We start from the raw sequence: 24,996 nt of genomic DNA, 5'->3' as shown, positions 1-24,996 counted from the left end.
ACTTGGTTTGGACTTTCCACAGAAGTCGCCCCTACGGAAACACCCAGACATCGCCCCTCACACTGAGCAGACCACCCATTGAGAGCCCTCTGTTGCCACGAAATAGCAGGGTTATGGGTGCTTAACCAGGAATTCCCAGCACCACCGGGTACGCAGGAGAGTCGATCAGATACAACTGTATAGTCTCTTCATGACCCCCCTGCGCACACATCCTAAGTGGCGCTGTGACTTCCCTAATCAACCCCGACCCCAACGGGTGGCTATCTAAAGCATGAACGGGAAAAGGCTTGTCAACAGGCAGGAGAGGGATCCCTAAATCTAAACAAAACTTCCGATCAACAAAATTCCCAGCTGCGCCTGAATCTACTAGCGCCTTATGCTGGGAATGAGGTGCAACCTGTGGAAAACAAACAGGTATACAAAAGGCGCACACAGGCGTCAAACAAAAGGCGCACTAACATGTGCGAAAACCTCTCCAAACAACGGAGGGAAGATACGTAGCTCAGAACACCCAACAGAAGAGCAATCACACACAACACCATACACACACAACGAGAACTAAATAGGACACTAATGAGGACTAACTAGACACAGGTGTACAACATCAAGACAAAACCAAACGAACATGAAACATAGATCGGTGGCAGCTAGTACTCCGGGGACGACGACCGCCGAAACCTGCCCGAACAAGGAGGAGGAGCAGCCTCGGCCGAAACCGTGATAAAACAAATCAAAATTTCTCATACGAATGTGTTTTTCTTCTACGGCATAATCATTTAAGAGGATAGAAAATAGTATTACAAACACTGCACCAGGGCCGGTTCCAGGCATAAGAGACATACAGTGGGGGAAAAAGTATTTAGTCAGCCACCAATTGTGCAAGTTCTCCCACTTAAAAAGATGAGAGAGGCCTGTAATTTTCATCATAGGTACACGTCAACTATGACAGACAAAATGAGATTTTTTTTTTCAGGAAGTCACATTGTAGGATTTTTAATGAATTTATTTGCAAATTATGGTGTAAAATAAGTATTTGGTCACCTACAAACAAGCAAGATTTCTGGCTCTCACAGACCTGTAACTTCTTCTTTAAGAGGCTCCTCTGTCCTCCACTCATTACCTGTATTAATGGCACCTGTTTGAACTTGTTATCAGTATAAAATACACCTGTCCACAACCTCAAACAGTCACACTCCAAACTCCACTATGGCCAAGACCAAAGAGCTGTCAAAGGACACCAGAAACAAAATTGTAGACCTGCACCAGGCTGGGAAGACTGAATCTGCAATAGGTAAGCAGCTTGGTTTGAAGAAATCAACTGTGGGAGCAATTATTAGGAAATGGAAGACATACAAGACCACTGATAATCTCCCTCGATCTGGGGCTCCACGCAAGATCTCACCCCGTGGGGTCAAAATGATCACAAGAACGGTGAGCAAAAATCCCAGAACCACACGGGGGACCTAGTGAATGACCTGCAGATAGCTGGGACCAAATTAACAAAGCCTACCATCAGTAACACACTACGCCGCCAGGGACTCAAATCCTGCAGTGCCAGACGTGTCCCCCCTGCTTAAGCCAGTACATGTCCAGGCCCGTCTGAAGTTTGCTAGAGTGCATTTGGATGATCCAGAAGAGGATTGGGAGAATCTCATATGGTCAGATGAAACCAAAATAGAACTTTTTTGGTAAAAACTCAACTCGTCGTGTTTGGAGGACAAAGAATGCTGAGTTGCATCCAAAGAACACCATACCTACTGTGAAGTATGGGGGGTGGAAACATCATGCTTTGGGGCTGTTTTTCTGCAAAGGGACCAGGACGACTGATCCGTGTAAAGGAAAGAATGAATGGGGCCATGTATCGTGAGATTTTGAGTGAAAACCTCCTTCCATCAGCAAGGGCATTGAAGATGAAACGTGGCTGGGTCTTTCAGCATGACAATGATCCCAAACACACCGCCCGGGCAACGAAGGAGTGGCTTCGTAAGAAGCATTTCAAGGTCCTGGAGTGGCCTAGCCAGTCTCCAGATCTCAACCCCATAGAAAATCTTTGGAGGGGAGTTGAAAGTCCCTGTTGCCCAGCGACAGCCCCAAAACATCACTGCTCTAGAGGAGATCTGCATGGAGGAATGGGCCAAAATACCAGCAACAGTGTGTGAAAACCTTGTGAAGACTTACAGAAAACGTTTGACCTGTGTCATTGCCAACAAAGGGTATATAACAAAGTATTGAGAAACTTTTGTTATTGACCAAATACTTATCTTCCACCATAATTTGCAAATAAATTCATTAAAAATCCTACAATGTGATTGACCCGGAAAATATAAAAAACTATCGGCCTATATCGAATCTTCCATTCCTCTCAAAAATTTTAGAAAAAGCTGTTGCGCAGCAACTCACTGCCTTTCTGAAGACAAACAATGTATACGAAATGCTTCAGTCTGGTTTTAGACCCCATCATAGCACTGAGACTGCACTTGTGAAGGTGGTAAATGACCTTTTAATGGCGTCAGACCGAGGCTCTGCATCTGTCCTCGTGCTACTAGACCTTAGTGCTGCCTTTGACACCATCGATCACCACATTCTTTTGGAGAGACTGGAAACCCAAATTGGTCTACACGGACAAGTTCTGGCCTGGTTTAGATCCTACCTGTCGGAAAGATATCAGTTTGTCTCTGTGAATGGTCTGTCCTCCGACAAATCAACTGTACATTTCGGTGTTCCTCAAGGTTCCGTTTTTAGGACCACTATTGTTTTCACTATATATTTTACCTCTTGGGGATGTTATTCGAAAACATAATGTTAACTTTCACTGCTATGCGGATGACACACAGCTGTACATTTCAATGAAACATGGTGAAGCCCCAATATTGCCCTCGCTAGAAGCCTGTGTTTCAGACATAAGGAAGTGGATGGCTGAAAACGCTTTTACTTTTAAACTCGGACAAAACAGAGATGCTTGTTCTAGGTCCCAAGAAACAAAGAGAGATCTTCTGTTAAATCTGACAATTCATCTAGATGGTTGTAAAGTCGTCTCAAATAAAACTGTGAAGGACCTCGGTGTTACTCTTGACCCTGATCTCTCTTTTGACGAACATATCAAGACTGTTTCAAGGACAGCTTTTTTCCATCTACGTAACATTGCAAAAATCAGAAATTTTCTGTCCAAAAATGATGCAGAAAAATTAATCCATGCATTTGTTACTTCTAGGTTAGACTACTGCAATGCTCTATTTTCCGGCTACCCGGATAAAGCACTAAATAAACTTCAGTTAGTGCTAAATACGGCTGCTAGAATCCTGACTAGAACCAAGAAATTTGATCATATTACTCCAGTGCTAGCTTCCCTACACTGGCTTCCTGTTAAGGCAAGGGCTGATTTCAAGGTTTTACTGTTAACCTATAAAGCGTTACATGGGCTTGCTCCTACCTATCTTTCCGAGTTGGTCCTGCCGTACATACCAATACGTACGCTACGGTCACAAGACGCAGGCCTCCTAATTGTCCCTAGAATTTCTAAGCAAACAGCGGGAGGCAGGGCTTTCTCCTATAGATCTCCATTTTTATGGAACAGTCTGCCTACCCATGTGAGAGACGCAGACTCGGTCTCAACCTTTAAGTCTTTACTGAAGACTTATCTCTTCAGTAGGTCATATGATTGAGTGTAGTCTGGACCAGGAGTGTGAAGGTGAACGGAAAGGCTGGAGCAACGAACAGCCCTTGCTGTCTCTGCCGGGCCGTTCCCCTCTCCACTGGGGTTCTCTGCCTCTAACCCTGTTGCAGGGGCTGAGTCACTGGCTTGCTGGTGCTCTTTCATGCCGTCCCTGGGAGGGTGCGTCACTTGAGTGGGTTGAGTTACTGACGTGATCTTCCTGTCTGGGTTGGCGCCCCCCTTGGTTTGTGCTGTGGTGGAGACCTCTGTGGGCTATACTCGGCCTTGTCTCAGGATTGTAAGTTGGTGGTTGGGGATATCCCTCTAGTGGTGCGGGGGCTGTGCTTTGGCGGAGTGGGTGGGGTTATATCCTTCCTGTTTGGCCCTGTCCGGGGGTTTCTTCGGATGGGGCCACAGTGTCTCCCGGACCGCTCCTGTCTCAGCCTCCAGTATTTATGCTGCAGTAGTTTATGTGTCGGGGGCTGGGGTTAGTTGGTTATACCTGGAGTACTTCTCCTGTCTTATCCAGTGTCCTGTGTGAATTTAAGTATGCTCTCTCTAATTCTCTCGTTCTCTCTTTCTCTCTGAGAACCTGAGCCCTAGGACCATACGTCAGGACTACCGGGCATGATGACACCTTGCTGTCCCCAGTCCGCCTGGCCTTGCTGCTATTCCAGTTTCAACTGTTCTGCCTGCGGCTACGAAACCCCTACCTGTCCCAGACCTGCTGTTTTCAACTCTTTAATGATCGGCTATGAAAAGCCAACTGAGAGACCTGAGCCCTAGGACCATACGTCGGGACTACCGGCCGTGGTGACTCCTTGCTGTCCCCAGTCCGCCTGGCCTTGCTGCTATTCCAGTTTCAACTGTTCTGCCTGCGGTTATGGAACCCCTACCTGTCCCAGACCTGCTGTTTTCAACTCTTAATGATCGGCTATGAAAAGCCAACTGAGATTTATTCCTGATTATTATTTGACCATGCTTGTCACTTATGAACATTTTTGAACATCTTGGCATGGTTCTGTTATAATCTCCACCCGGCACAGCCAGAAGAGGACTGGCCACCCCTCATAGCCTGGTTCCTCTCTAGGTTTCTTCCTAGGCTTTCGCCTTTCTAGGGAGTTTTTCCTAGCCACCGTGCTTCTACACCTGCATTACTAGCTGTTTGGGGTTTTAGGCTGGGTTTCTGTACAGCACTTCGAGATATTAGCTGATGTAAGAAGGGCTATATAAAATAAAATTGATTGATTGATTGATTTTCTGGATTTTTTTTCCTCATTTTGTCTGTCATAGTTGACGTGTACCTATGATGAAAATTACAGGCCTCTCTCATCTTTTTAAGTGGGAGAACTTGCACAATTGGTGGCTGACTAAATACTTTTTTCCCCACTGTAGATGGTCTCAACTTACTATTGAGAGTAAGAATAGTAGAATACACCAGGTGGAATTTCGAAATGTGGTTGTGCATCAGCAGTTTCTCTCTTGTTATGTCAGTCACTGACAGTCACTCAATTTGCCATGTCAGCTAGCAACTTTTAGATTGGTATTTAGTCTAGCCAGCTATCTAAACATGAAGTAATCATGGCCAAATACCGACCGGGCACACAGGGCACGTGCCTAGGGACCCTGATTTATTTTGTCATTCTCACTCAGATATCATATTAACATGGCATAAGTAATTACAAAATGTGTAGAATTGCAGGAAATGTGCTTTAAAACGGCAAAAAATTATCTCAACCACATGGCAAAATGGGTAGAATTCCTGGAAATTTGCTCTAAAACTGCAAATTAATTCTCTGCCCAGTGGCATAATGAGTAGAATTGCATGAAATGTGTTATAAAATTGCAGTTTTCTCTCCGCCCCATGGCAAAATGTAGAGAATTGCAGAAAACTTGCTTTAAAATTGCACATTTTGTCTACGGCCCATGGCAAAATGTGGAGAATTGCATTTTTCTCTCCACCGTCAAGAGGGGGGCCACTAAAATGTTTTGCCACGAGGTGGGATGCCCCCCAAACAAATCTCGCTTAGGGCTCCCAAAAGGCTAGAGCCGGCCCGGCCCTGCACTGCACATTGTTTTTTTGTCCATAAAAGAAAGTCTAATAAAATCTACTGCAATAACATGCCACTCAGGCTGCAGCTTGTGAAATCCTGTGGATTGAAAACAGTGACAGGACGGTAAAATACAGCTGTGATCTTCTGACAGATATTTTCTTTGGCAACCACTTTATTTTAAAGGACCTCAACAAAGTGTCACTGATTTCACAATGTCACGTTTTATACACCCATTGAAGATACAAATCTCATTAGGTGTCAGAACTCAGTTTCTCTTGAGTAGATGTCAGTGAAAACTCCTTCAGGGTTTGTAGCACTTTTCCTACTGAATGAGTTACAAATTCTAATCATTACGTTTAGAAATAAATTATAATACCTAGAATTACACCTTGATCTAAAAGTTCTTCAAAAAAGCCTTTGATCCCAGAGAAGATATTATATTGTACAAGTCACAAGTTTCTTCAAAATCCCTCTCGCCATATTCTACAGAATAACATGGGGTTATCGGTGCAGTGCATCTCTAAAAAAGACAATTGGACACAACAATCCAAACAACTGAATTCAATCGACTTCCTTTGTAAAGCAGATACAGTGCCTTTCAAAAGTATTCACCCCCCTTGGCGTTTTTCCTATTTTGTTGCATTACAACCTGTAATTTAAATGGATTTTTATTTGGATTTCATGTAATGGACATACACAAAATAGTCCCAATTGGTGAAGTGAAATGAAAAAAATAACTTGTTTCAAAAAATTATAATAAATAAATAACATAAAAGTGGTGCGTGCATATGTATTCACCCCCTTTGCTATGAAGCCCCTAAATAAGATCTGGTGCAACCAATTACCTTCAGAAGTCACATAATTAGTTAAATAAAGTTCACCTGTGTGCAATCGAAGTGTCACATGATCTCATTAAATATACACCTGTTCTGAAAGGCCTCAGAGTCTGCAACACCACCAAGCAAGCGGCATCATGAAGACCAAGGAGCTCTCCAAACAGGTCAGGGACAAATAAAGATCAAGGTTGGGTTATACAAAAATATCAGAAACTTTGAACATCCCACAGAGCACCATTAAATCCATTATTAAAAAATAGAAAGAATATGGCACCACAACAAACCTGCCAAGAGAGGGCCGCCCACCAAAACTCACGGACCAGGCAAGGAGGGCATTAATCAGAGAGGCAACAAAGAGACCAAAGATAATCCTAAGGAGCTGTCCATAGGACCACTTTAAGACGTACACTCCACAGAGCTGGGCTTTACGGAAGAGTGGCCAGAAAAAAGCAATTGCTTAAAGAAACAAATAAGCAAACACGTTTGGTGTTCGCCAAAAGGCATGTGGGAGACTCCCCAAACATATGGAAGAAGGTACTCTGGTCAGATGAGACTAAAATTGAGCTTTTGGGCCATCAAGGAAAACGCTATGTCTGGCACAAACCCAACAACTCTCATCACCCGAGAACACTATCCCCACAGTGAAGCATGGTGGTGGCAGCATCATGCTGTGGGGATGTTTTTCATCGGCAGGGACTGGGAAACTGGTCAGAATTGAAGGAATACAGGGATATTCTTGAGGGAAACCTGTTTCAGTCTTCCAGAGATTTGAGACTGGGATGGAGGTTCACCATCCAGCAGGACAATGACCCTAAGCATACTGCTAAAGCAACACTTGAGTGGTTTAAGGGGAAACCTCTAAATGTGTTGGAATGGCCTAGTCAAAGCCCAGACCTCAATCCAATCGAGAATCTGTGGTATGACTTAAAGATTGCTGTACACCAGCGGAACCCATCCAACTTGAAGGAGCTGGAGCAGTTTTGCCTTGAAGAATGGGCAAAAATCCCAGTGGCTAGATGTGCCAAGCTTATAAAGACATACCCCAAGAGACTTGCAGCTGTAATTGCTGCAAAAGGTGGCTCTTCAAAGTATTGACTTTGGGGGGATGAATAGTTATGCACGCTCAAGTTTTCTGTTTTTTTGTTTTATTTCTTGTTTGTTTCACAAAAAAAAATATTTTGCATCTTCAAAGTGGTAGACATGTTGTGTAAATCAAATGATACAAACCCCCAAAAATCCATTTTAATTCCAGGTTTTAAGGCAACAAAATAGGAAAAATGCCAAGGGGGGTGAATACTTTCGCAAGCCACTGTATGTAAAGGTGATATGTAAATTAATCTGCTCTAATGACTAGAGCAATACATTTATAATAATTGGACTGAATTGATTAGTGTGCCATTTAAATCTGATAGGAAGCATCTATCATACTAGTAATACCATCTCAAATGAATCCAAATTGATTGCTACATTTTTAACCCCATATATATCCTTTCGATTATTTAATGCTTTTCAAACCCTTTTCAAAGGGACTGATCAATATATCAATATATGATTATACTTCCATTCACCAGAACCACCCATATCTGCCTCACTTCAACCATATGATACAAACAGGTAACCCTCTCCCAATCTCAATGGAAGAAAAGTCTGAACTAAAACCAGTCTTTAAAGGACAACTTCATTCTGCACCAACCAAATATAATAACTTCGGGTGGAAATTTGGATCACTATTTTTACCAACAATCAAGCTTCGAGTGGCCGAGATCAATTATTGCGAGATGGCTGAATGACTAGAAATTAAAGTTTCTGAACCAATTTGGGGTTTGAGTCCTCAGACCTGGGCTCAGCTGTTTTGGGGTCTCAGTAAGTGTCATGAGCCCTCTCACTCCACCGGGTTACCACCTTAATTTGTTTCCACTATCTTCCACTCTGCTCACCTCCCTCTCTCTACTCAGCCTAACTAGCTCCACCTGTCCCTGCTCTGCTCGGCTCTAATTACTCTGCCAGCTGCGCTGCATTACCCACTAACCTCTCCCAGTATTTAAGGCCCTGTCTTTCAGCTCTCCGGTGTCAGATCGTCTGCAAAGCTCACACCCGGAACCTGTTTGCTCGCGCTTCTGGCTCACCCTGGTTTTGTGACCCCGGACCTGCCTGTTTTTGGATACTCTTTTGCCTCAGGAGATCCAGACCTGCTTCTGCCATTACGACTCCTGACTACTCTTCAATCCCGGTAACTCTGACCAGCCTTCTGCCTTGCTACTACGTATTTTGGATTTCCCTTGAACTGTACTGCTGCCTGGTTTCATTCCGCCCTGTTGTGTCTGTGTCTCCCCCCAGGACTTCTGGACCACCCACCACCGGCTTCATAGGACGCATCGCTGCCACTGGGGGGCACAGACCCAGCGCATTGGACCGGATCCCTGTTACCCCTGGAGCCTTCATTCACTCCCTACTTCCCTTTTCCCTTAAGTTTAATAAACTTTCTGGTGTGGCGCAATTGTGGTCCTCTGGTCGTCTGTCTGAATCGTGACAGTACGATCTGACCATTATGGACTCAGCGCACACTTTCCCCGACATGGAAACCGATGAGCATGAGCAGCAGTTCCAGCAGCAGCAACAACAACTCGCCATGATCATTCAACTCCTCACCAACCTTACCCCAGCCAGTCTGCCCACCAGCCCAGCCCCGAGTTACCTGCCCGGTCATTGCAGCCGCTGCTCCGGAACCCAAGATTGGAAACCCCGAGCGGTTCAACGGCGATTCAACCCAGGTCCGGCCATTCCTGACTAGCTGCCGACTTCAGTTCTCCTTGCAGCCAAGGACCTTCGCCACGGAGGGGGCTAAAGTTGGGTATGCCATCACTCACCTGACGGGCCGAGCTCGACTCTGGGGAACAGCAGAGTTCGAACGTCAAACCCCCGCATGTGCAACCTTCGACCTGTTTGCTGAGGAGATGCTGAAGGTGTTTGACCTGGATTCACCCACCGCAGAGGCGTCTCGTGAACTGTTCAGTATTCGACAAGGCAGACGTACAGTCGCAGACCATTCCATCGACTTCCGAACCCTGGCTAGACGAAGTTCTTGGAACACACCATCGTTGGTGGACGCGTTCTTCCATAGTTTGGCTGACTATATCAAGGGCGAGTTGGTCTCCCATGAACTGCCTTCCACTCTTGATGAAGCCATCGCACTGACTGTCAGGATCGACAGAAGGATACAGACCCGTCGTCGTGAGAGGGGGCGCCAAGGTCCACCTACTACCGGCATTCGGAGAGATCCGACTGGGCTCCTGTCATCTACTGCCACTCACCCAGGTCAGCTTGATCAGTCTGAGCCTATGGAGATTGGGCGAGCCTCCCTCACTCCTGCAGAGCGCCAGCGCCGCTCACCTCAAACCTCTGCCTCTATTGTGGAGGTGATGGACATCGTGTGGTAACCTGCCCTTTAAAGGGCCGAAGCTCACCGGGCGTAGGGGGAGTCCGGTTGAGTTCAATGACCATCCAGTCCTCCGACCGCAAACCCCTGCTGCAAGTTCACCTCCGCCTCTCTGACTCAACTCACACCCTGGCTGCTCTGGTGGATTCTGGCGCCGAAGCCAACATAATGGACATCAAGCTGGCACGCCAACTGGGACTGGAGAACCTCCGTTTGACACCTCCTATTCCTGCCCGGGCACTGGACGGACACTTACTCGGATCGGTCACTCATGTCACGGCCCCGGTCTCGATGGGTCTGTCCGGAAACCATCAAGAAACTATCCAGTTTCACCTGCTCCCCTCTCCAGGCCAACCCCTCATCCTGGGTTACCCATGGCTCCGCCCGGCACAACCCTCAGCTCGACTGGGTGACCGGGGTGATCAGGGAGTGGGGAGAGGACTGCCACCGAACCTGCCTGCTTGCTGCCGCACTACCCCCTCGGCCAGTACCTACTAACTCCGCTCCTGACCTCTCCAATGTCCCAGAATGCTACCATGGTCTCAGAGAGGTGTTTAACAAAGCAAGAGCCACATCTCTGCCCCCTCACCGACCGTACGACTGTGCCATCGACCTCCTCCCTGGAACAGCTCCTCCAAGGGGTCGTCTTTATTCGTTGTCTGCTCCTGAAAGAAAGTCCATGGAGGACTACATCAATGGCTCTCTGTCCGCAGGATTAATCCGTTCATCTTCATCTCCTGCTGGTGCTGGCTTCTTCTTTGTGGGGAAGAAGGACGGATCTCTTCGCCCCTGCATCGACTACAGGGGACTCAACGACATCACAGTGAAGAACCGTTACCCTCTGCCTCTGCTCACCTCTGCTTTTGAGTTGCTCCAGGGAGCCACTGTTTTTACCAAGTTGGATCTCAGAAACGCTTACCACCTAGTGCGGATCCGGGAGGGAGATGAATGGAAAACCGCATTCAATACACCAACAGGCCACTACGAGTATCTGGTTATGCCTTTTGGCCTCACCAATGCTCCTGCTGTGTTCCAGGCTCTAGTGAATGATGTACTGCGGGACATGTTAAACAAGTTTGTCTTCGTTTACCTGGATGACATCTTAATTTACTCCAGAAACCTGTCTGAACACACCCGCCATGTCCAGCAAGTCCTTCATCGTCTTCTGGAGAATTCCCTCTACGCCAAGGCAGAGAAATGTGAGTTTCACGTCAAGACAGTGGCCTTCCTGGGGTACATAGTGGCAGAAGGAAGTATCCAAATGGATCCTGCCAAAGTATCAGCAGTCACTTCATGGCCAGTTCCGGAGAACAGAAAGAAGCTGCAACAGTTTCTGGGGTTTGCTAACTTCTATAGGAAGTTTATCCGGAACTACAGTACCGTTGCTGCCCCTCTCACTGCTCTAACCAGCACCAAGCAACCCCTTCACCTGGACCCCAGCAGCCGACAAAGCCTTCAGTACCCTCAAGGTGAGGTTCACCTCCGCTCCCATCCTCCAGATGCCTGATGTGGACCGGCAATTCATTGTGGAGGTGGACGCCTCGGATGTGGGAGTTGGTGCTGTGATTTCTCAGTGGGCTGCGGAGGATAGGAAGCTCCATCCCTGTGCCTTTTTCTCACGTCGGTTGTCCCCCTCTGAGTGCAATTACGACATAGGGAACCGTGAGCTGCTGGCTGTGAAGCTTGCCTTGGAGGAGTGGCGTCACTGGCTGGAGGGTCCACCATTCCATTTCTCGTTTGGACCGATCATAAGAACTTGGAGTACATCCGCACGGCCAAGCGGTTGAACTCCAGGCAGTCCCGCTGGGCCCTGTTCTTCACCAGGTTTAATTTCACTCTGTCATACCGGCCTGGATCACGCAACACCAAGCCAGACGCCCTCTCCCGTCAATTCCAGAAGGATGACACCCCCTCCAAGGACCCTGTGTCGATTCTGCCAAGTCCCTGCATCGTTGCAGCTCTGACCTGGGCTGTTGAGGAACAGGTGCTGGAGGCTCTCCGTAACCAGCCAGGTCCCAGCACTTGCCCAGCTGACCGCCTTTTTGTCCCCGAAGACCTGAGGTCCCAGGTCATTCAGTGGGGACATGACTCCCGCCTAGCTTGTCACCCTGGCTCCACCCGCACTTACAACCTGCTCGCCCAGAGGTTCTGGTGGCCCTCTCTGAGGAAGGATGTACGGGAATTCGTCCAAGCCTGCCCCATCTGCAACCAACACAAGTCGTCCTGCCAGCCCCCAGCCGGATTGCTGCAGCCCCTGCCTGTGCCCAGACGTCCCTGGTCTCACATCGCCCTTGACTTTGTCACGGGGCTGCCCCCCTTCAAGTGGCATGACCGTCATTCTCACCATCGTTGACCGTTTCAGCAAGATGGCACACTTCATTCCCCTCCCCAAGCTCCCAACCGCCAAGGGAGACCGCCCAGGTGGTCCTGGAACACGTCTTCCGGATCCACGGACTGCCAAGGGATGTTGTTTCTGACCGTGGTCCACAATTCTCCTCCGCTTTTTGGAAGGAGTTCTGTCACCTGCTGGGAGCCACAGTCAGTCTGACTTCCGGATTCCATCCCCAATCCAATGGGCAGTCAGAGCGGGCTAATCAGGAGCTCGAGAAGGCACTGCGATGCATGACTTCATGCAACCCCCACTCCTGGTCGCAGCAATTGACATGGGTGGAGTACGCACACAATTCTCTGACCTGCTCTGCCATCGGTATGTCCCCTTTCCAATGTGTTTATGGATACCAGCCTCCTCTATTTGCCAGCCAGGAGGAGGAGGTTACTTGCCCATCTGCACTTGCTTTTGCCCGTCGATGTCGCCGCACCTGGTCACAAGCCCGAGCCACACTCCTCAGGTCCGTTGCCAGCTACACTACCGGGGCCAACCGTCGGAGAATTCCTGCTCCCACCTACCATGTTGGTCAAAGGGTGTGGTTGTCATCGAAGAACCTGCCACTCAGGGTGGAGTCGCAGAAGCTGGCACCTCGGTTCATTGGCCCATTCCCTATCATAAGAGTGATTAGCCCAACTGCTGTCCGGCTCCAACTGCCTAATTCCCTGAGGGTGCACCCCACTTTCCATGTGTCTAAGATTAAGCCCATCCATGAGAGTCCGCTGGTCCCTGCTGCGCCTGGTCCTCCTCCTCCACGGCTCGTCGATGGTGGTCTGGTTTACACCGTCCGCCGCCTGCTTCGGTCCAGACGGAGGGGTAGGGGTCTCCAGTACCTCATTGACTGGGAGGGCTATGGACCTGAGGAAAGGACCTGGGTGCCAGCTAGTCGGATTGTGGATAGGACTCTCATCACCGCTTTCCACCAACGGCATCCGGATCAACCTGCAATCCGTAGGGGCCGCCCCAGAGGGGTCCCTAACCGTCCGGCCCGCTCGGCTTCCTGTCCTGTGCCTGATCCTGTCTCGGGACCTGTCCCATCTCCCGACCACGGCCCTCCGGCTTCCTCCGAGGATGAGGACGTTCACTCGGACCGTTCGGAGGAGTTCCAGCCCTCCTCCGGCTCCCCTCCTCCCGCCCGGCGTGGTGTTGCTCTTGGGACTTCTGGGGCCGTCCCTTGGGGGGGTTCTGTCATGAGCCCTCTCACTCCACCGGGTTACCACCTTAATTTGTTTCCACTATCTTCCACTCTGCTCACCTCCCTCTCTCTACTCAGCCTAACTAGCTCCACCTGTCCCTGCTCTGCTCGGCTCTAATTACTCTGCCAGCTGCGCTGCATTACCCACTAACCTCTCCCAGTATTTAAGGCCCTGTCTTTCCAGCTCTCCGGTGTCAGATCGTCTGCAAAGCTCACACCCGGAACCTGTTTGCTCGCGCTTCTGGCTCACCCTGGTTTTGTGACCCCGGACCTGCCTGTTTTTTGGATACTCTTTTGCCTCAGGAGATCCAGACCTGCTTCTGCCATTACGACTCCTGACTACTCTTCAATCCCGGTAACTCTGACCAGCCTTCTGCCTTGCTACTACGTATTTTGGATTTCCCTTGAACTGTACTGCTGCCTGGTTTCATTCCGCCCTGTTGTGTCTGTGTCTCCCCCCCCCCAGGACTTCTGGACCACCCACCACCGGCTTCATAGGACGCATCGCTGCCACTGGGGGGGCACAGACCCAGCGCATTGGACGGGATCCCTGTTACCCCTGGAGCCTTCATTCACTCCCTACTTCCCTTTTCCCTTAAGTTTAATAAACTTTCTGGTGTGACGCAATTGTGGTCCTCTGGTCGTCTGTCTGAATCGTGACAGTAAGATGAAAACCTATAGGTTGGCTGGCTGGCTGCTTATATCGGGGGCCAAACCAAGGGCTTTGACAGATGTTGTCCGTTGCATCACTGTTGCTGCTCTCTGTTTGTGGTGACGTGTTCAACTGGTCCCTCCCCTAAATGAGAAGTCCCATGAGGCCGGAGTAAAGGTTCAGATTCACACTCAGTCAGAGCCTCCTCTCCCCCACCAGCTGGGCTTTGGGGTTGAACCCCAGGCTTCCAAACGTTAGTTTCCTCCCAAGAGCAGCGGGTAGCATTCCGTAGCATACCGTGGTGTACCATAGCATACCGTAGCGTACTGTAGCTTACCGTAGCGTACTGTAGCTTACCGTAGCATACTGTAGCATACCATATGTACCGTAGCATACATAGCGAACTACCCAATCTCATTACCCGTCAAGTCTTCATGATGGAATGGACCAATCACCTCCCTCCATGTGGCTATAGTGACCACATTTCAACTTCTGTCCCTTCCTGGTTCATCTCTGTCTTCTGTCTCTTCATAACTACCATCGCTATAGAATATCAGCACATAATGCTATCCTTTCCAGCTAACACATTAAACACTCATTATCCAGTCTTTGTCTTCATAAAAGCTGTTGTATATGGTGCAACTAATATTATTATGCAGTTATGTTTAGTTTGTTTTGTTGTTTTTGGGCTTTGCATTTGAATGTTGTATGCTGCTGGGATAATCTACATCTGGTTAATGTCTCCTATTGGCCAATCGTTGTGTTTAATGAAGTTTTATTACCCTCTTACAGTAAGGTCCTAGGAGACATTAACCAGATGTAGAGTATCCCAGCAGTATGCAACATTCAAATGCAAAGCACAAAAACAATAAAACAAATAAACGTACTGTAACTGCACAATAATATTGGTTGCACCATATTCAACAGCTTGTATGAAGACAAAGACTGGTTAATGAGTGTTTAATGTCTAGAGGGCCTGTTATTGCTCTGGGTTTTTATTTCCTACATGGACAATGTTTATGAGAGCCTGTACTCTGGCAATAAAGTTCCATAAAGACTTAATCAAGTATTCAATTTCAAGTCACTTCATGACTTACTGGCACTCTGTCTCTGTCACACTCAATCTTCCAATGCATGTAGATGCTAGAGAAGGTCAGGGGTAGATTTGGGGAATATGATTGAGAAGTTCTCTAAGAAAATCTCTAAGCCACACCAAGGTCTTTTTCAGTTATCTGTTATGCCCAATGGGCTATGTGCTTCTCTGAATGTTGGTACATACACAAATAAGTATAAAACGTAAAATAGTAAGTCAGTTATTTGTTGTTGGCGTTAGTATCCAGGTAAATTATACGTGAATGTTTGTACGGATTATCAGTATTTTTAGCAATTGTTTTGCTGAATGCACAAATTGACTCCCACCCTCCGTTCTTCTCTGATAAGCAAGTAGCAGGTGTCTGTTGACATAGACTGTCATAAACAATGTCTACAATTAGGTGACTAAAAGGCATGTTGGTGGTAAAATATCAATGCGACCAATGAGAAGAAAAAAAAGAAAGAACTCAAAGAGACTTCATTAAATAAAGAGTAACGTGAAGTTCAGCACTAATCCACTGGGGCTAGGAACTCAATCAAGTATTCAATTATAATCTATTAATCTAGTCTGGAAATCGTCCACTTTTGGCTATGCATATTTAAACACAGTTTGAAGGCAATGCTACTCCGAGTCCCTGAGATACTGATGAAGATAATGGTCTTCACTTTGACTAAAATGAGGCCAGAAAAGTATCTATTCTTTGTAGGATCTTAACAATTAACTTTAATTAGGTAGATAGGACTGGTAAAGGGTATAGTAGTGTGATGAAAATAGTTTATCAGGGACAAATACCCCCTCCAACATAGTTTGAATAACATTGTGTTTTTGTTACCATTCAGTACATCACAATTAGCTACATTCCTTCCTAAAATATAGGACGTCAAGGTTTGCATAAAGTCTGTTTTAAGACATTGTATTCAACTACAAACCTCATAAACATACTACATACTGTAGGCCTATACAGTAGCACGTTCCCTGGGAAGTTTTAAAAACAATAATTCTCCATTAATTGTGGTGTCCTGTCTGAAGCTATACATTTACAGATTATATTTACCCTGTCTCCATACCCTCCATAGTACTCTGCTTTCCTTTCAGACTTAGACCTGACCTGCATCAGTGATTATCTGCATGGTGTCTGCTTGCTGCTTTCTTTGAGCTGTGTTTACCAGTTACACTGTAGTCTGAGTGGAATATTCTTATAAACAGAATCCAGAGAACATGTCTTTATTTCATTATGTTCCCTTGTAAAATGTTCTATACATTTTTTTTTGCTTTTAGTCTGCTTGTGTGGATTTCCTGCTGGGCTTGACTAGCTGTTGTTGACAGTGGTTCCTATACTGTGTCAATATACTGAGGGGAAACCTGTGCTCTGTTCTGTCCCAGCTTCAGTACCTCCCTCCCCCTTGGGGAGACTGCAAGTCCACTCCCATCGACTCAGAGTTCTTCTCCACGTACAGCATCACAGCCTGCCGTATCGACTGTGAGACACGCTACCTGGTGGAGAACTGTAACTGCAGGATGGTCCACATGCCCGGTACTCACACACATCTTGCTTGACCATCACATAGTTCATCAATGGAATATGATTAATAATGTTTTCTGTGTTGTTGTTGTTATCCATAGGAATATGTAGTGATGTTAATGGGATGAAGTTGACATATTTGTTTTGTCCTTTCTCTCTCTCTCTCTCTCTCTGACGTGTTGAATAGGGACCTCAACGGTATGCACACCCGAGCAGTACAAAGACTGTGCAGACCCAGCTTTAGGTAAGGCAGAAACAATAGTAATGATATAAGGATTAGGAGTATGAACCAGTTATCACTGATCAGTAGATACACCACACAACATTTTACTTTGAGATATGAGTAAGAAAGCATTTATACAATACAGCATTTTGAAATAAGGAACTGCTGAGCAGCAAAGGTTGTTTTTGCAGCTTCTTTTGAATTGCACTACTTTTTGTCATGGGGCCTATAGTGAATTGGGCCCAGGACTGCCATTCTATTGTCATCCCCCACAGACTTCTTGGTAGAGAAAGACAATGACTACTGTGTGTGTGAGACACCCTGCAGCATGACACGCTATGGCAAGGAGCTGTCCATGGTGAAAATACCCAGTAAAGCCTCTGCCAAATATCTGGCCAAGAAATTCAACAAAACTGAACAATACATCGGGTAAGTTTCTGGATAGTTAAAGTGAGTTAACATACTGTAAAACTTCAATTAAATACAGTCTCAACTAGCTGCCTGTCCCTTTTAATAGCCGGCAACGGCACACATTTCAGCAAATGAATGCCTGTTTCAAAGAAACGCCGGGTTTAAATGAATTATTTACAATTTACCATGAAATGTTTGCTAGGTTTAATGTTAGATTTGTTACATTAAATAATTCAGTAATGACTCTGAAAAAATATGGCAATCATCTGTTTTTATCGCTATCAAGAAACTGCTAGCCATTGGCTGCTAACAGCTGAGAACTGCTAGCTAACTGGCAAGCACGAAAACAGTTAACAACTTCGGGAGTACAGACCCCCAGAAATCGTCCGATCATGCTCTAGTGGCGAAAGTAAGAAATGCCGAAAATGCACAGTCAAAGAGGAGAATAATTATTCTGTCAAGGAAGTTTTATTTTATTTTAAATAGAGGTATACTTAGACAAAATAAATGTGACACAGTGTGTGAATGATAACACATTAATGCAGGAAATTAAGAAATTGATTAAAATGCTGGAAGTGGATTAAACAATGAACTATGCAAATGAGCAAAAGTTTACATCAAGGAAATAGAAGCCTGGCTCAAACAGAAGCCTCTATCTATTAAGCGCCTGTTGTGTTCAGTGATTTAAGCAAATAATCACCCGGGCTATTAATTGAAGTTTTACGGTAAGTGACGTAACGATCATAGCATTTTGATGAAAATAAATCATATCATTAAAGTATGATATTGGTCTCCACCGTTCACCTTTAATGTAAAGTAATGCAAAATGTCTCAGAATTAGTCAATTAAATCAATCAATTGTATCTCTAAGATGTACATTATAATGTAACACCTTTTCTATTTATTTGTTTTTGTCTCTAGAGAAAACTTACTAGTCCTGGACATCTTCTTTGAGGCGTTGAATTATGAGAAGATTGAACAGAAGAAGGCGTATGAAATTGCAGGGTTGCTTGGTGAGAGATTGTTTCAAGTTTTCCCATCAGGTTCATTATCTGTTTTTACAGACTGAGAGGAAACACACTAGACCTGAACATCACATCCACAGCAAGCATTACATGTTGTCCCATTGTGTGATCATGCCTGCTGGGCTAAACTCCTTTTAAGACTATTTTATTTGAACCTGTAAGACTCGGTCGAATGCATTTTTATAATGTACTTGAAAAGAGCACTCAGTCAGGAGAGGCAGATGAAAAGCAAAGTCTGGATGGACAGTTTCTGGTCTGAGTCTGACAGCTCTCCTCATCTCACTGAGAGACAGAGTTAAAGTTTCAGGAATCATTTTGTGCACTGTGTTATTATCTGTCTGACGGTGGTATTGTCTGTCTGTTTTTACATTATTTAGCAGACGCTCTTATCCAGAGCGACTTACAGGAGCAATTAGGGTTAAGTGCCTTGCTCAAGGGCACATCGACAGATTTTTCACCTAGTTGGCTCGGGGATTAGAACCAGCGACCTTTTGGTTACTGGCACAACGCTCTTAACCACTAAGCTACCTGCCGACTGTAGTATTGTCTGTCTGACTGTGGTATTGTCTGTCTGACTGTGGTATTGTCTGTCTGACTGTGGTATTGTCTGTCTGACTGTGGTATTGCCTGTTCATGTCTTTTCATCTGTCATCCTCTTTTCAGGTGACATTGGTGGCCAGATGGGTCTGTTCATTGGAGCCAGTGTTTTAACGATACTGGAAATATTTGACTACTTATATGAGGTAAAGTGGAGGCATTCACATTTGTTTAATCACTTAAAGGTATTCTCAAGGAGTAGAGTTGGGGTTATATGTTGAATGTACACAATTCATTCATGATGATGAAGTATCTGTGTTCAACTATTTGCATTGTCTGGTTTGTTGTGATGTTAACGAGATGCTCTTGTATTTAGGTATTTAAGGATAAAGTTTTGGGTTACTTCATGCGCAAGAAACGACCGCAGCGTTGTCCGAGCGACAATCTGGTAATTTGAGTCTCCCACAATGCACTGGTTTGTAGTTCTGCACTGGACTACAAACAAAGTAATGCACTGTAATGTGTCAGAATCTCAAGCCTTTTTCATGACCAATCAATGACAGATGTGGAACGCAAATCAAAGTGAGCACTTTTTCTTTAGTTATATACAGTGCCTTCAGAAAGTATTCATACCCCTTGACTTATTCCACATTTTGTTGTGTTACAGTCTGAATTCAAAATTGATTAAATATATATATATTTTCTCACCCATCTACACACAATACCCCATAATGACAAAGTGAAAACATGTTTTTAGACATTTTGGCACATTTATTGAAAATGAAATACAGAAATATCTAATTTACATAAGTATTCACACCCCTGAGTCAATACTTTGTAGAATCACTTTGGCAGCGATTATAGCTGTGAGTCTTTCTGGGTACGTCTCTAAGAGCTTTCCACACCTGGATTGTGCAACATTTGCGCATTATTCTTTTGATCATTGCTAGACAACCATTTTCAGGTCTTGCCATAGATTTTGAAATAGATTTAAGTCAAAGCTGTAACTCGGCCATTCAGGAGCATCCACTGTCTTCTTGGTAGGCAACTCCAGTGTAGATTTGGCCTTGTGTTTTAGGTTATTGTCCTGCTGTAGTAGATTTAAGTCAAAACTGTAACTCGTGCCATTCAGGAGCATTTACTGTCTTCTTGGTAAGCAACTCCAGTGTAGATTTGGCCTTGGGTTTTAAGTTATTGTCCTGCTGAAAGGTGAATTAATCTCCCAGTGTCTGGTGGAAAGCAGACTGAACCAGGTTTTCCTCTAGGATTTTGCCTGTGCTTAGCTTCATTCCGTTTCTTCTTTATCCTGAAAAACTCCTCAGTCCTTAACGATTACAAGCATACCCATAACATGATGCAGCCAACACTATGCTTGAAAATATGGTAGTCAGTGGTACTCAGTAATGTGTTGTATTGGATTTGCCCCAAACATAACACTTTGTATTCAGGACAAAAAAGTTAATTGCTTTGCCACATTTTTTGCAGTATTACTTTAGTGCCATGTTGCAAACAGGATGCATGTTTTGGAATATTTTTTATTCTGTACAGGCTTCCTTCTTTTACCTCTGTCAATTAGGTTAGTATTGAGGAGTAACTACATTGTTGTTGATCCATCCTCAGTTTTCTCCTATTACAGTCATTGAACTGTGTAACTGTTTAAAGTCACCATTGGCCTCATGGTGAAATCCCTGAGCGGTTTCCTTCCTCTCCGGCAACTGAGTTAGAAAGGACGCCTGTATCTTTGTAGTGACTGGGTGTATTGATGCACCATCCAAAGTGTAATTAATAACTTCACCATGCTCAAAGGGATATCCAATGTCTGCTCATTTTACTTTGACCCATCTACCAATAGGTGCCCTTCTTTGCGAGGCATTGGAAAACCTCCCTGGTCTTTGTGGTTGAATCTGTGTTTGAAATTCATTGCTCAATTGAGGGACCTTACACATAATTGTATGTCCATGCAACTTATTATGTGACTTGTTAAGCAACATTTTTCTCCTGAACTTATTCAAGCTTGCGATAACAAAGGGGTTGAATACTTATTGACTCAATTTGTATTAATTTGTAAAAATGTCTAAAAACATAATTCCACTTTGACATTATGGGGTATTGTGTATAGAACAGTGACAAAAAAATCTAAATTTTATCAATTTTAAATTCAGGCTGTAAAACAAAACAAAAGTGGAACAACTCAAGGGGTGTGAATACTGTCTGAAGGCACTGTATATGCCCATAGTCTGGTTCCAAGGTAGTGAAAAAGTCCTGGGTTTCTGATTCTGCATGAGTTATCTGCATGCACAGTTGCTTCAGTCTTGGAGTTTGGCCCATAAGCTGATGTGGTGGAAAAGGTTAGATAAAGATGTCCTGGCTCCACTACTGAGATAACTGCAGCTGCATGTGCCAAGAAGGTATTTCTCCTACTGATATTTTTGTAAAACCAAAACCTGAAAACCAAATAATAAATAAAAAAAACTCTAAGACTGAATGAACAGGAAGGCTTTAAAATACACTTCTGTTGTTACTTGGCTTTCAGCTCTTTTTTCATTATGTGTAAAATAGATAGTCCAGTTGGGTACAGCCTATAGCTTTGGACATGTTGACACTTGGATACAGTTTCACTTACAGTATCCTAAAAAAGCAGTCAAAAAGGTATATTGTAATTTAAACAGTTGAAAAGGTATATTGTATCAGACCTCAGGATAAGACCCAGGTGCAGACAGTTCGAAATAACAAAATATTATTTACAAACAGGGGGCAGGCAAACGACAAGTCAAGGGCAGGCAGAGGTCAGTAATCCAGGGCAGAGTCCGTAAGGTACAGAACGGCAGGCAGGCTCAGGGTTAGGGCAGGCAGAGGTCAATAATCCAGGGTGGTGTGACAAGGTACAGAACGGCAGGCAGGGTCAGGGTCAGGGTAGGCAGAATGGTCAAAACCGGGAGAACTAGAAAACAGGAACTAACAAGAACCAGGAGTACGGGGAAAACGCTGGTAGGCTTGACAAGACAAGACGAACTGGCAACAGACAAACAAAAAATACAGGTATAAATACACTGGGGATAATGGGGAAAATGGGCGACACCTGGAGGGGGGTGGAGACAAGAACAAGACAGGTGAAACAGATCAGGATGTGACAATTGTTATTTAAACAGTCAAAAAGATATATTGTAATTTAAACAGTCGAAAAGGCAAGAGATGTTTGACAATTAAATTCATAGATATGGTTCTGTATTTTTGTTTGTTTGTTCAAATGGAAACAACAAGTTCATTCAGAGCATTCTATGTGACAAAGAGGAGAGAAAAGTAAACCATTTCAACTGGATGTACCCTGTGAGAGATCCGCTCCAGGCATCGATTAGTGTCTTTGGTATCACACTGTGTCAGCACTATCTCTCTCAGCTTGATAGTGGTAGAACCCATCATATCTGAACAGCTAAATCTGGACACATGGAGAGAAACACTTCTCCCAAACCTGTTTTCATGCCTGTTGCCTTAACTGTTTCATAGTGAATCAACAATACTATGCATGCCAGTCTCTCTTGGCTAAGAGTTAAGGAAAAACACTGCATCGCTTCTTGTTTTAATAAGAAACATGAATGTGTAGGAAATTCCAAATTATTTGCATAGTCAACTTACTCACAGCACTGACACACACACTTACCCCACATGCCACCAGGGGTCTTTTCACAGTCCCCAGGTCCAGAACAAATTCAAGGAAACATACAGCTTTATACAGAGCCATGATTGCATAAAACTCCCTTTCATCTCATATAGCGCAAGTGAACAGCAAACCTGGTTAAAAAAAAACGAATAAAGCAACACCTCACGGCACAAATCCTCTCCCCCATGTGACCTACTTTTTGTGTGTATGTACTGACATGTATGTGTAACTGATAGATGCGCACATACACACTACATGCAATTTTTTTTAAATGTATGGAAATTGTAAAGTATTTTGACTGTAATGTATTTTTCGTTATGTGTCGGAGCCCAGTAAGACTAGCTGTCGCCAATGGCGTCGGCTAATGGGGATCCTAGTCAAATCAAAACAGAGTAGAGTAGAAAAAACACCTTTGTGGCATCTCACAACAGTTTTTCCTCAGGCTTCAGCATTATAGATGCTTTTAATCAGCAGGAAACAACAATGTTATATTACATACCCTGACTAGAGGCACATACTGCAACATGAAACAAGGACATGGAGCTTTAGGTGGATGTAATACTGTTTTACTATAACACTGTTTCTCCACCAATGTCATGGAATCATCCATTATTGGAGGCTCTCTTTGCAATGAAACATAATGATAAGCCATCTTTAATACCTTTTACTGTCATGTTCCCCAATCCTCTTCTCCTTTACCTCCAACTTCATTCACCTCCTCTCCTCTCGAACCACCCAGTCAATCAATCTAGATGAGATCCAGACAAGTGCTGGATGAAAACAGTAAAATAAGTAATGCACATGAATGTTAAACGTAGTGGTATGACAGTTCTATGACTACTAACTTTACATAGTACATTAGATGTCATGTAAGACAAATGGCGCAAATAGCAACCTTTTTCATATCAAGATACAGTATATTATTGATTTCTATTAATTTCAATGAATGTCTACAATTTTTGAAACATTACGAAAAACATACATGGGCAGAGACTAAGAATGGTCTCTTGCTTTCTCAAATGTCTCTGATTTTGAGACTTTCATTGAAATCAAATGGCTGAACGGAGGTAGCTCTCTGTGACGTTTATGTATTGGTGTGCAGTGTTCTTCTCTGTACCTAATCAATTACACAGGGCTGTAGTCTAGCCATTGTGGACAGACAGACTTGCTTGGTGGGGCCACTTGTTTACTTACTTATCAGCTCTGCATTGTATTTTAATTTCATTTCAGTCACCCTCATCTTTCTTTTCATCATGTCTATTCCAGGAGTTTCCAGAGAACCCAACCAGCCCTGGTGTCACGCCTAATCATGCCCCCAGGTAGCAAACCCCATTGATAATAGATCCTCCCTCCCATACTGTCCTTCTTTTACAGACATTCTGGGAAGCATTTCATACTTCATTTCCATTCTGGTCAATGAGATGTTGGTTCACCTAAAGCTGGTTTGGTGGGTGATTTTGTAGAGATGTTGCTTCACCTAAAGCTGGTTTGGTGGGAGATTTTGTAGAGATGTTTGTTTACCTAAAGCTGGTTTGGTGGGTGATTTTGTAGAGATGTTGCTTCACCTAAAGCTGGTTTGGTGGGTGATTTTGTAGAGATGTTGCTTCACCTAAAGCTGGTTTGGTGGGTGATTTTGTAGAGATGTTGGTTCACCTAAAGCTGGTTTGGTGGGTGATTTTGTAGAGATGTAAAACATACTAGTAGTGATCATTTTATACATTTGTTTTTCCAACATTGCGTTAGGTCAATCTTCCTAAATCCAATATAATGTATTTTCTGTAGAGACCATTCTGAAATTCTCAATGCCGTAAAATAGGTTTGCTGTGTGGATAATTCATTCCGAGATTATTATCGGTTTATTATAAAGACTGAGTTGGTTGGATTCTCCATCTGTTAAGACAATTTGGGACTCGGCTATAAGAAAATTAGCTTATTTCTTATTGTTTTCACTGAATAATGAAGATGCTTTCCTTCCCTTAGGATAAAATGCAGTTTCCTGAGAGAAATATAAATGTGTGTATATATATATACATAATTTGTTGTAGATGGTACAACAAAAGCTGATCCGCAGGGGATCATCTACAAATTGCTTCCCTGCAGCACCAAGGTCATTTAAGGGGACCATTTTACTGGAACCTGTGTCCAATAACATCACTAGATGCATTCCTTTGTGATGCTATCACAGGTCTGCATGCAATGCAGTTTGCACCAAATGAAATGGTTCTTTGTCTGCTGGAATAGCTATCTACATCTACAGTATGGCTAATGCTTCTTTTGAACCCAAATATCAGCAACATATTAACTGAAACAATCACA

At 44.6% G+C, this 24,996-nt stretch overlaps 1 protein-coding gene across 5 annotated transcripts in view; it reads left to right on the top strand.

Moving 5' to 3' along the window:
• The window catches only part of LOC121535351 (acid-sensing ion channel 1C-like), a 185,902-nt gene that overhangs the window by 155,801 nt on the left and 5,105 nt on the right, over positions 1-24,996 (top strand). For 3 of the 5 annotated variants that reach the window (XM_041842347.2, XM_041842348.2, XM_041842344.2), the window contains exons 4-10: positions 16,688-16,838; positions 17,014-17,070; positions 17,325-17,478; positions 18,382-18,473; positions 19,149-19,228; positions 19,399-19,470; positions 23,947-23,999. In XM_041842347.2, the coding sequence (XP_041698281.1) occupies positions 16,688-16,838; positions 17,014-17,070; positions 17,325-17,478; positions 18,382-18,473; positions 19,149-19,228; positions 19,399-19,470; positions 23,947-23,999 (659 nt within the window). The remainder of the gene's footprint in view (positions 1-16,687; positions 16,839-17,013; positions 17,071-17,324; positions 17,479-18,381; positions 18,474-19,148; positions 19,229-19,398; positions 19,471-23,946; positions 24,000-24,996) is intronic. The other 2 variants (XM_041842346.2, XM_041842345.2) reach the window with 1 other exon arrangement.

The sequence above is a fragment of the Coregonus clupeaformis genome, chromosome 21 (genome assembly GCF_020615455.1).
Source record: "Coregonus clupeaformis isolate EN_2021a chromosome 21, ASM2061545v1, whole genome shotgun sequence".
NCBI classification, from domain to species: domain Eukaryota; kingdom Metazoa; phylum Chordata; class Actinopteri; order Salmoniformes; family Salmonidae; genus Coregonus; species Coregonus clupeaformis.
This window is presented reverse-complemented; position numbering and strand designations above follow the sequence as displayed.